At 44.7% G+C, this 13,032-nt stretch overlaps 1 protein-coding gene across 4 annotated transcripts in view; it reads right to left on the minus strand.

The window, feature by feature from the left end:
• LOC121292004 (S-adenosylmethionine decarboxylase proenzyme-like) overlaps window positions 1-13,032 on the minus strand; it is an 84,722-nt gene that overhangs the window by 4,182 nt on the left and 67,508 nt on the right. For 2 of the 4 annotated variants that reach the window (XM_041213739.1, XM_041213737.1), the window contains one exon: window positions 6,198-7,731. The exons of 1 other annotated variant lie outside the window; for it this stretch is intronic. In XM_041213739.1, the coding sequence (XP_041069673.1) occupies window positions 7,609-7,731 (123 nt within the window). In that variant the 3' untranslated portion in view covers window positions 6,198-7,608. Of the gene's footprint in view, window positions 1-6,197; window positions 7,732-13,032 lie in introns of those variants that run through there. One more of the 4 variants, XR_005946142.1, reaches the window with a different exon arrangement.

Below are 13,032 nucleotides of genomic sequence, written 5' to 3' on the forward strand. Positions count from 1 at the left end.
ATGCCATGTCCTATGCACCTGCCAGCTTGATCTATTAAGTCCATCTTAAATTTGGAGTAAAATTTGAGCAGCAGTGAATGTAAAGCAGTCACTTCATGCAACAGTGCCATATGTGGTCCTGCTCATTTGCAATGGCACCTTATATCAAGGACTCAGAATCTTTATTTTCTTCTTCAAACATTCAGGACTCTCAATTGTATGTTAACTCTTAACTGCCTGTTGGAGGGGGAGAATCATATCAGTCAACACAAACGTATAAGTGATGTTTGGGCAAAATATTCAAGTAATAGTTTAATTAATGGTCCCTGTTTCCAATAACTGACACTGATTCCATGTCCAGTACACAGAGAAAAACAGGACTCTCTAGTTTGAACTCAAAATGCAAATCCTACTTATGCAATGCAGATTAACGCAAGTATTCCTGAATTTTACAGAAATGTGTCCCAAATTAAGCATAATTTATCAGGTGATGAGTGTGTAAGTGACAACTAATGGACCTGCAGGCCCCACTGATCTGTCCCAAGAAGCCCAATCAGCTCTTCAGTTGCACTTTTGTTTCTGGTTTGTTATGTCTGAATGTTGTGGGCACGGAGGTTTGAACAGGACAAGTCCTCCATGTTGTTGCTTCATTAGCTGCATAAATTCTAAATCAGAACAGCAAGATATATCGTCACTGATAGTTTTAGATGCATGCAGATTAAAGTGAAATCAATTTTAAATTTGGGCACTTAGTTTCCATAGTGCACACCCCTCAGCAGCCCATGATGAAAAGGTTTGAGCACTCTTGTAATAGATAAAATAAATTGAAAGTATGCATATTAAAAAGTAATTTTATCCATGCTCATCATGCTGAGGAATTGTGGTGCAAGATATTTTTCACTTAGTCTCCAATTTCAGAATGAAGTACTCTTGGACCAGGTACACCCTGATAGGATGCAGTGTAACACCTGACCTTCTGCTACCTACTTGCTTGATAATAGTATCTAAATCCTAACCTCAGAGAAAAAGAGTATTCTCAATTCAACTTAAGTGACTTTTCTCTTTTCAATAACTGCCCATCATTATAGCCATTTTGAGGGAATTATTGCAAATCATTTCAGATGGATTGAATGTAAGGCCATTACGTTATACAGTCTTCTCCCCATTGGGAACTAGATACAGCCCAAGTGCCTTTCATTAAGACCTAGGTGTCCATGGAGAGTTTCACGCCATCTGTTTGGGCTAGATGCAAGCTCATATCCCAGATGTGAAATGCAGTGTTTAACCCAATGTGTCACTCAACTTTCTCAACTAAATATGTTAGTTGGGAAATTGTATAGAATTACCAGGGGCAGAATTTTCAGGTCAGCGTGCGGGCGCAAGCCTGACATGTCCAAACAAGAAATAAAAAGCATTGATTTCGGCCGAGCGTTCCAACGTTAACACGCGCACTTGCAATATTTTGCGATGAAGATGGAGGCGCGCCCGCCATGAATTAAGTGGCCAGTTAAAGGCCTTGAGGCACCAATTGTCTCGGAGTTTACACAGCCTGTGCGATTTTCGGACGGGTAGGCCAAATTTTCAAAAACCTCATCCACGGGCGGGATAAGAGGGGTCAGTGGGCCTGTAAAGGCGAGTAGTTGTGGTTTAGGATATAACTTGCTGCTGCTTGGTTGTGCGAACAGGACATCTTCATTTCGCTTCAGCGCTGCTTTGATGGAAAGAAGAGGCTTCAGTGTTGTTTTCCATTCCCCTGTTGGATTCATAACACTTGGGGCCTTCCAGGTATGAGACAGCCTTCCCTTACCCTGGGAACGGGGATTGTGGTCTCCGCTGGAGGCACCTCCTCTGAGGAGGAAGAGAGGGGCAGAAAGGGGAGGAGGCCAAGTGTTCCAGTGCAGTTTCAAGGTGAGTGACCTGTGGGAGGAGAGGTGCAGGCACAAAGGGCGCCGGGCCAGCAGGTAGTCCATGGTGGAAGGGGCCACAGAACACCAATATCCTGCTGCTAGGGTTTACAGGTGGCAGTGCAACTACCTCAATGTGTCTAAGTGCAGAGCTGAAGGAGACTCCACCTCTCAAGGGAGACAGTGACCTCCATCTGTCAGAAGGTCGGCCCTGAGATCAGATCCAACATTGTGGGTGGACACCCCATGCCAATGGTGCTGAAGATCACAGTGGCCCTGAACGTCTATGCCTCCTGCTCTTTCCAAAGGCCAATGGGGTATCTTTGTGGTGTCTCCCAATCAGCTGTCCCCAGTTGCATCAAGCTGGTGACAGAGGCTCTGTTCAGGCGTGCATTGACTTTCATTCACTACCACATGGACGAGACCAGCCAGGCAGACCGAGCCAGAGGCTTCATGGCCATTGCTGGCTTCCCCCGTGTCCAGGGTGCAATAGACTGTACGCATGTGGCCATCAAGGCACCAGCCCGGTGCCTTCATCAACAGGAAGGGATTGCAAGTCTGTGCAAGGTACCCAGGCAGCTCCCACGACACCTACATCCTCAGACACTCCCAGGTGCCGGGGCTCTTCAGTGCTCCAGCCCGGCTGGATGGATGGCTGCTGGGTGACAAGGGCTATCCCCTCAGAAGGAGGCTCATGATGCCTCTCCGCCATCCAAGAACAGAAGCTGGGCAGCGGTACAATAGGAGCCACGGCTCCATGAGGGCTGTGGCAGAGAGAGCCATAGGTCTTCTCAAGATGTGTTTCCGATGTCTGAACCATTCAGGGGGCAAAGTCCAATATCCCCAGACGTGTCTCGGTGATAGTGGTTGCATGGTGCGCTCTCCACAATCTGGCACTGGAAAGGTGGGGGGACACAGCGGAGGAAGAGGATCTTGACACAGCTGCACAGGCAACAGATGATGGGCAGAATTATTCTCGCGTGGGGCGGGCTGAGCGTGAGTGGGCGGGGGCAGTGGCAGAGCAGCCCGTGAATGGCTCCACGCAGCCATTTTACAAGGGCGGGCCAGTTAAGGCCCGCTCAGCGTAGTACGTGAGCGATACGCTACCTGTACAGGTGGGGGGAGGAGAGAGCGTCGGGTCCAGCTCTTTCACGAAAGAGCGCTTCAATCTCCCTGAGGCACAGAGTTGCCATGGAGTTGCCTCAGGGGGATTAAGCACTTTTTAAAGAAATGATTCAAAACATAAAAAATTTAATGAAACACCTCCCCTCGTGACTGTGTCACGTGAGATGGAACATTTTTATTTTGAGAAAAAAGTTCTCATTTAATTTGTGAAAGCTTTAGGAAACATTATCCCGCTGGTGGATGAGGTTTCCTAAAGAAAACGTGAAGGCCGCTTGGCCCTTTTCACCTGCCCGCCAACTGGAAGGTTGGACGGGCAGCCTAAAGTTGAAGTTAATTACTTAGTTAATGGTCTTAATGGGCCCTATCAATTATTGGCCGGGGTGTGCCGGAATCGGCTACGCGCCCGCCCAGCGAAACATCGCGGTGACATCGGGACGCATGCCCGACATCACCGCGCGTCATTTTACGCACTGGCGTGTCGGTCCCACCCCCGCACGCCGACTGTAAAGTCCTGGCCGCTGAGTCCAGTAGCGAGTCCGAGGATGAGCACAGTCAGGGGAACACTGAGGGGATAGACGCTGACCTGGGCAACCTCCAGGGGGGCAAGGACACACGAGAGGCTTTGATCTAACACTCCTTCAGCTAGCTTACCAAAGATAAACCATCAACAAATGCCAGGGCTGCGGGCTCCAGACTTGATCCCTGACAGGACCATTTGCTCTTTGTGCCATTTCAATAAAGTTTAATGAGAAACAAGTCAATCATAACATCGTGGGTTACCCTGCACCTGCTGACTTAATGAAGCACCCAGAGGCTTGTTGGACAAAAACCCATTTAATGAAATGGTGCCTGACGTACATAATACAAATTAACATTGACAGGTGTTATCCATCACACCAATAAACAATGACCGTAAAAGTGGAGGAAACAAATATCACCCATGATCAGGCCAGATCGTGTTTAATGTGCTTTAAGTTTGTTCCTGTGAGTGCTATGTCTAGATGCTCCCCCCTCGCTGGCACCAGCATTGGAGGCAGCTGCTGACTCTGCTGTCCTGTTGGCCTTGATGACCTTGGTGGGCATCTTCTGGCCTGTGGAGCCTGTGCTGGCCCCGCCTGGGAGGGAGCGGCCAGTGCCACGGCTGGTATCACCCCAGTCACCACACCCTCATCAGATGTCATGGTCACTGGCAGAAGGGCGGAGGAGCTGCTGCCCTCATCCAGAGCGCCCTGAGAGGAGCGCAGAGACGACAAGCAGCTCCTGTGCCAACGTGAGGGCACATTGGACCTCCCTGCTCACCATTGATGGACGGGCACAGAGCTGGGATACTGGGTGCCCAATCCATCTCCCACACTGACACTGACCACCTGAGGTCATTGCTGGTGTGAGGGCAGCAGCTCCGAGCGCATCCCCAGGAAGCCCTGATTCAGCTCCTGGTGCAGCCTCTCCATGAGAGTCACCACTCTCTCCATGGAGGAGGCAGTGTGCTCGGCCATGAGGGTTATTACATTGCTCATGCTCTGCATGGACTCCTCCATCACAGAGACCATGGCAGGCATTCCCTCATGTATCTCCACCAGATCCTCCCACACTCCCTGCTGGACATCCAGCATCTGCTGCCTCAGGGACGACTCCAGAGGCTCATCATCATCCACCAACTGAGCATGTTCCTGGTCTCCAGCACTTCCAGTGCCCTGGGCACTCTCTGCCTCCACCTGCACCTCAAATGAGTGTGAAATGCCCTCACTAACGTGCACCGAGGTACTAGCTGCCGATCTAATGCCCACCGAGGTGCTGGTATCTGCGCTGGTGCCTGCCTGGCTGAGAGGGTGTGACGCTGGTGCATTCTGATGGTGTTGCCCTCAGGGGTCAGCGGTGGGTCTTCAGGCTCCTGAACCCAATGGGCTTCTGGTGAACCTGAAAGGAAGAACAAGGACATGTCGTTAGTTGAAATCATTACAATGTTACTGTGCACCCGGATCAGGAAGCCCTCATCTTTCCAATGGGGATTCCAGGTTTGAAGCCCACATCAATATAGAGACAACAGTGGAATGGTTGCTATGACAGACATTCTCACCTCAGTGCACTGCACTCTTACCTCCCTGTGGCACCTCAACCTCACCGCGGCCGCTTGACCGAGGTGTATGGCGCCTCTCCAGCTCCAGCACCTCCTGCTCATAACAAGTGAGGATTAGTGGGTGGAGCAGTCCCTCCCCCAGGCTGTGACCTTTCTGCACTGTTATGGGATGTCTCCTCCTGAAAGGGGAGAGGAGCATTGATGAGTCCACCCTGTACCTGCAGCCCCATTACAGCCTGGCCAACCCCACCTGAGGAACACCTCGCAGGACTCAGCCCATTCGTGACCCTGGAGCCACAAGACACTCAGTCCAAGCAGCCAGGGCTCACCCCCCTCGGCCAGATGCTGCCTCTTTGACATTTGCCCCTCACACTCTAACACCTCTGAGACCCAAGGGGAGGAGGGGGGGGGGGGAATGGGCTGTGCAAAATGACCCAAGCCAACACGGTCTTCCCCCTTCCCAATCACAGGAGACCCTGAAGTGCTTCTGGCACTGGACCCATGTGCACCTCACCACATTGTGGCTGCTGACCCTGGATGCCACCTCCTCCCAGGCCTTTTTGGTGACGGTGGTGGGGGGGCTCCTCCTCCCACCCCTGGGGACAGGATTTGCCTCCGTGCTACCACCTCCTCCAGGAGGGCAGCGAGACACTCGTCCGAGAAACACGGGGCCGACTGCGCCCCCCCCACCAACCACCGCACCCCCCCCCCCCCACCACCACCACCAACCCACCCCCGCCGTGTCCATCTGCTACGTTGTGCATCACAAGTTCAACGTCCTTCGCTGGCAGCTTTCCGAGTGCTGCCGCGGCTGCTTTTGAATCGGCTGCTTGGGCGCCAATGGACCCGGTGGACGTTGAACACCGGCCCCCCCCACCCCTTCTCGCTCATTCCCGCAGCCACGTCTTACACTGGGCAGGCCTTAAGTGGCCAGCCCACGTATAATCGCGGTGCGGAGCCGATCGCGGGCGGTGGTCGGGTTCCTGCACCCCTCCACCGCCCAGCAGCCCCACCAAGGCAAAATCCTGCCCTAGGTAAACTTTTATCAAATTATTGTTCCTGTTGGTCCACTTTCAATGTTACCATTCTTTTAAATGTGCCATATTTATATCTTTTTCCTTTGGTATTTAGAGTAACAGCAATTTGCATTTATGTAGCACCCTTTCATATCATAAACTGCCCCAAGGTGCTTGATAGGAACATTATCAAATAAAGTTTGATGAGTTTGATGCTGAAGCATGGAAGGACATAAGAGGACAGCTGGACCAATGCTTGGTCAAAGTGTTAGGTTTTAAGGAGTGTCTTAAAGAAGGAAAGAAAGGTTGAGTGGTTTAGAGAAATAATTCCAGAGCTTCGGGCCCAGGCAGCTGAAAGCACAGCTGCCAATGTTAGAGCAAGTCGATTATTTCTGCGTTTTATGGTTTTGTTGTTACCTGATATTTTCTCTAACATTAACAGTTTAGGTCCCTCTCTGCTCTATAGATAGACCAGTTTAAAGGTTGTAGATGCAGATATCATCTAAATGTTAATTAATCATTTAATGGGACACTTTTTCATTAACAACTATGTACACCTGATCAAATGGAATAGGCAATAAAAGGGTGATTGACTTGAGAAATGTTTATATATTTCCATATATTCAAAATGCAAAAGTTATTTTTAACTATTGGTGTAATCATCCCTTATTTTAAAGAGTTAAGAAAGATCAGATTATTTTTGCATCTGATCATCTGTATTCATTCAGCATCACATTGCTCAGACTGCACTATAAGAAGACATTCTGTTATCCCTTCCATATAGAGAGAAAAGTGCAAAGTTTCCAGGCTTTTGTTCGATATATAATACAAGGACCTGGACTAATATTTTTTGGAATACCTGGCAGAGTATTGTGTTGGTGATCAGGCTGTTGAAAGTGACTTCATATTAAAGTGGGTTAATATTCCCCTATAAAATCATTGGTTCAGACAATTATATCATTTCAAATTGCATAAAATGGTGGTTACATTTTTAGAACATCTGTTCAAACCTATGGAGGATGTTTGAATATTGAGGTACAAAGGTCTATAATACTGAACAGTATCTATTCATGATTACATGTACAAATCAATGCTTTTAAAGTCATCTGAAATGCAGTTTGCAAAATTGTTTTCTCCTCTTTGCATGTCATAAATGAGGTAGAGGAAGTGAATTCCAGATATGTCTTTTATCCAGTAGTTTGCTAAAACTTAGTAGAGGTTTAGCTGTGATTTCTTCTTTTTTTACACAAACCGACCACTTAAAATCCATCAATGAAAATGATACACACTGAAGCAGTGCATATTTAACAACAGTGTTATCTTAACAATATTGCACCAAATTACTGTATGTAGAGCTTGGCTGACATGGCACAAAATGGACTGCACTTCTCCACCTATTTTAACTATGACATGCAAGCTGTTACAATAGATTAACGTAATTGATGCAGTAATTCATGTTTCATGCTTCACTCCGTACAGCTGGGATGTTTTCTTCTCTGCTGTGAAGCTAATGCTTGACATAACTAGCAAATACAAAGCTGTAGTTGTTGAACTGAGCATACTGCAAATCTTTGCGCTTGAATCCATCCACGGCTGGAGGTGCTGAACATGAGATGTGACATTTCGAACTCTGCAGGGAATCACCAGAATTAATTACAATGTCTGGACTTAGTAGCATGGCTGGTGCTTTAAATTTACAAGCACATTATTTCCTATTTGTGGCGTTATGCTTATTAAATCAAGAGATCTAATGCTCAGGAATATCATATTTATTTCCATTTAATAGTGTGGCAGCATCAAGCAATCTCAGTCCAGAGCTCCCTATTCATCTTGTTGCACCAGCAACACGCTTTAACTCCAAAGCTTCAACAGCACTTTCTCTCATAATGTTTCTTAGAGGCTGTATTTTCTTTTTTGTCTTTTTGGCTGACATGGTTAAAATTAGACAGAAATAATCTCAATAAACTCACCAGTTACAGAATGCCTGGAAAAATAACTGCATCAACGGCATATATGAAGTTGACCAATCAGAACTAAGCCTTCACAAAGGGTTCAAAGACCATGGCAAGGGCGCTGAATGTTTTTGGCAAAGATTGGTACAAATGTCTTTGATAATTGGCACAGCACACCACAAAAAGAAATATATTTTATTCCTATAAAATTTCATCCAACCTACCCTCTCCCTGGTTTGCTTACATTGCATTTATTGACTGGTCCTATGAGGGGATGAGACTAAATGGGATAAACTTTCTTAAATATATTGTAAAGATATTGACTTGGAGCTTCCGTTATGTTGCACCGGGTTTTATTTTGGGCAGAATTCGGTTGGAATCAATGCAGAAGATTGCAGAATTTTAAACCAAATCTGCATTCAGTGCAACTTTTCCATGAATTATATAAAAAAAAAGTTGCATTGGAAGCTGGCCCTGCCCACAAACTGAGCCACATGCAGCCCCCACCCCCCACCCCCCACTCCCCCACTCCAAGGTGAATTAATCACCAATAGAAGCTTCCGCTAACTGTGCTTATTTTTAGGCCGTCACTGAGACTTTGCAACCTAATCTTTTGAGAGCAAGATATGTTTTCAAAGCTTTGCAATCTGATTCTTGTTTTAATTTACCGATAAACTGACTATTGTCCCTTAATATAATTAGAAAATAGCTTTCTTTAAGCTTTAAAACATGCATCTCAGTAATTAAAATCTGGGGCAGAATTTTCTGTTTGGCACACGGGGGAGGGTGTCCGCACACCAACGTGTAAAGTGATGCGCGGTGACGGGCGTGCGGCGTTCCGAGCTTTCGATCGGCGGGCGTGCACCGGAGTCAGCTGCGCGCCCGCCAAACTGTCAAAGGCCTGTTGAGGCCATTAATAAACTAATTAACCAATTTGACAGGGCAGCCAATCCAACCTTAAGGTTGGCGGGTGGGTGAAGAGCCCAGGCGGCCTTCGCATTTTTCATGGAACCTCATCCACGGGCGGGACGAGGTTTCAAGGAGGTATTTGTTAAATTAATAAATATTTAAGGCCCAACTCTCCTCCTGCCCCGCCTGCACAGGTAGTGCTGAGCGCTACCTGGGTGCGCGTCACGCTGGATGGGCCTTAATTGGCCCGCCATGTTAAACGGCAGCCAATCGCGGGCGGCGAGCGGCTCCACCCCTCACTGGCCTACCCGACGGGGAGAAAATTCTCCCCCCACCCCTGGTTACTCAGAGGTGGTAGAGTAATTAAAATGCTTATCTTTTAACTTTATCTTCAGTTGTTTTAATCAAACTTCACCAAGTTACCATTCTTCAAGATGTGAAATATTTTTAAAGCAATTTTAAAAATAAACTTACGTTTAGCATGCTGCCTGATGGTGCTGGCTCATGGCAAATTTTGCATTTGATGATAAGCTAATGAATTTAAAGTGGAAACTTGGAGGAAAAAGAAATTCAAAATGGGCAAAATTTGTGTCAGGATCGGCAATTACCCCCAACGTGGAAATAACCCAGAATACTGAAATTCTAGCAAAAATAAAAGCAAAAATCTGCGGATGCTGGAATTCCAAAACAAAAACAGAAACAGAAATACCTGGAAAGACTCATCAGGTCTGGCAGCATCGGCGGAGAAGAACACAGTTGACGTTTCGAGTCCTCATGACCCTTCAACAGAACTGTTCTGTTGAAGGGTCATGAGGACTTGAAACGTCAACTCTTTTCTTCTCCGCCGATGCGGCCAGACCTGCTGAGTTTTTCCAGGTATTTCTGTTTCTGTTTTTTTACTGAAATTCTAACCTTTGAACTCCCTTTGAAGACCTGGCAGAGATAAGGCCTGCATTCATTTAATAAAGCGAACTTAATGAATCTTCCCAGGCTGTTCCCTGTTTCTCACAAGAGAAAATTGAGTTGTTTCTACTCAATGACCATTTTTCTACAAGCCCTCAGTAGAACAGTTTACATTTCATTTACTCCAAGAATTCTGCAAGTTTTTGAATAAGGTGAAAGCTTTATCCATTTTTAAGGGCAAACTGTATAAAGGAAATTAAGATTATTCTTGCAGATATTTTCTGAAAGAAAAATGTTAATATTTCGAAGAATGTAAATGTTTTCATTGTGTGGAAGGCAGGGGAATTTGATTAACGATGGCACTGGTTTCTTCTGAAGCTGTGGAGCTGTTTTTCTGAGCAGACATAGAAAACAATGCTCTGATTGTGAGGGGATGAATCAATATCTGACCAACTATTTCAATCTCTCTCTTTTACATTTAGGTTCACTTCACAGCATCAGACTGTACTCCTAATCCTACTTTAGTCCAGCTGCTTAATCATTTTTAACATTACTTTCTGCTTGTCAGAAATTCTTCTGATGAAGACACACTCAAATCAGTGAATGAAAAATCACACCACCAGTTGTTCAGAAAGGCTAAGTGTTCAGCCAACCAGAGACCAGAACAGATGGCATCATGCCCATTTAGCAGCAATATCTATATCTGCTGCCACCTCCAGATACATTAACTTTCTCCTTGATAATGGGCATGTGCACATTACTCCCATCATTAGCAGCCTGATGCAAAATAAATCCACCCAAACTCATGGGAGAGCTTATTTAATCTGCATTCCCTGCATTGCTGGCAGAACATGGTTTCTGGAATGGGTTTCATGTAGCAGTGAATACTCCCAATTCCAAACTTATAGCTTCAAAATATACTCTGGATTGCTGCTCCATGACATCACGCACTTGCGCTGTAATTGAGTGGTTCTGAAAAGCGCAGTGATGTACGAACTATGGGCTGTGTTTTCTTAATTGTTTCTTAATGGTGTGCAATGAAAGTGGTGCATGGAAGCTATGGGTCTCCAGTCACCACCCCAGGATAAAGCACCAGATATGAAGTGCATGAAAACCATTTAGATGGACTCCAGAATCTCTCGACAGCAGCTTTCCTCATTGATGCTGAAGTTAGGGCTGTTTTTAGTAGCTGCACCATACAATAAAGAGGACAAGAGAGAACAGTCAAACTAATTATGCCTCTGCCAGCCAAGCACTAAGGAAGCATGTTACAGCCTCTTGGGTTAACTCACACCTCCCACCCCAGGCCATCCTTTTGAACATAATAACAAATCATTTTGTTGCTGCTTATGGCCGCCTCTCAAAAGCCCAAGTGAGACCAGGAAATGATGATGTAGAAACTGGGCGTAAACTCTTTCCCTTGCGCCCTGTGGCAACTAATTATTATAAGCAGCACTGAACAACAAGCTCTGTCACAAACCATCCCTATTAAACTTTCTTTTGCAGCGGTGGTAGATTTTGCATTTTAAAATGGATCACAAAGTTTTGCTCAGTTTTACCTTTTCAACTCAGCCTCGTCAGCATTATAATGCATGAATGAACAAAAATAACTACACCACATTACAGAGGCTCAGAAATGTGTGATTAACTCAGCTCTCATAGCTTCTAAAATATAGTCGGATAACAGAAATAATTCATTATTAAACTGAACATAAAAAGATTACATATAGATTCTGCTGCATGGAGTTTGTAAAATGCAATCAAAATTAATCGAATGAGAAATACATGAGTAATAAAATCATCACCAATATTTTATTCCCTTAATATTTAACTGTTTGAAGGCAATCTTCCACTCAAAAAAGACTAAACAAGAAGTAACTATTCTGTAGTATCATGAAGTAATGAAGTCAATCTCAAAGTTAAAAGAATCCTTGGAAAATGTAATAACTACTGTATTGGTAAGAAAGAAGAACGAGGAGAATGTACAGCCCAGTAAGCTCACACTGTTGTTTCAGTCTCTATTCAAGACCTGGATACATTATTTTTTCTTTAAATTAGGGAAATGAAGATTGAATAAACAGATTAAATAAACATTTCAATTTACATGAGGGTAATTCAAACCATCTGTTCTCATATGTGACAATCACTAATGATGAGTTCAAGGGAGTTGTTGCAGTCATCCATGGCAAGGCTGCATTGGATTTGACAGTGAGGGAGGTGAAGTTCTCTGTAGGTCTGCACTATTTCCTAATGCCCTCACATCTGCTCAGTTTGAACACACAAAAATGATGAAATACTGCCGCAGAGCATTTGCACATTGTTTGCAACTTACAAATGACCTATGCAACCTATTTGAAAGTTGATTCAACTCCACTGTTGAAATTCAGATAGCAAATAAATCTTCGTTTTAAAGAATTGCAAATCGTAAGAAGCAATCAAAATATTTGGCAAAAGATAATTACCAGATTCATATAAGATCGCTGATTGCAGTTTTACATTTACAGTTACTTACACTGGTATTATTTAACATAATTTTCAAATGGGTTTAAAAAGTGACAATTACAAAATAAACTTATGTGCTAATGTAGATTTTATTATTTGTTGAATCAATGGTAAGGGGAGTTTGACAAAATTATAGCATTGTTGATATGGATACACTGCCTATGAAATTAGAGAGAAATTTTTGTCTCAGGTAGGATTGCCTTCATGTTGTAGCTGAATTCCTAATGAAACCAAAGTCAAGTCTTCCATAAACATAAGGAAGAATCGTCTAATAGTCTGGATGTTGTAAATGTCCTCCACCTCTCCAACTTTGTGCTTACAGTTTCTATCTAGAGTCTCATTTATATGCAATTTGCCACAGGCAAAAGCATTGCCATATGTCACAGGAAAGCATTGCCTTTACAGTAAGCTGTGTATTGACTCACTTGCAGCAGATTTTAAATACCACGTCACAAATATACTTAACTTAAAACAAAATTGATCAGCCCATTTTAGGTAGCTAGAGGTTAGCAAAATAAATGTCACTTAATGGCTTTTGTGTCCTTGGAAAAGCTGCATTTGAAGTTAATGATTTTTGAAGGGAAAGGGCCTCCTGGTGAGATTGTGTTAATTGTAGATGAATCTCTTCCTACTTAAATGTGTTGTTTATTTGACTTGTTTTTATC

Source organism: Carcharodon carcharias, chromosome 19 (genome assembly GCF_017639515.1).
Source record: "Carcharodon carcharias isolate sCarCar2 chromosome 19, sCarCar2.pri, whole genome shotgun sequence".
NCBI classification, from domain to species: domain Eukaryota; kingdom Metazoa; phylum Chordata; class Chondrichthyes; order Lamniformes; family Lamnidae; genus Carcharodon; species Carcharodon carcharias.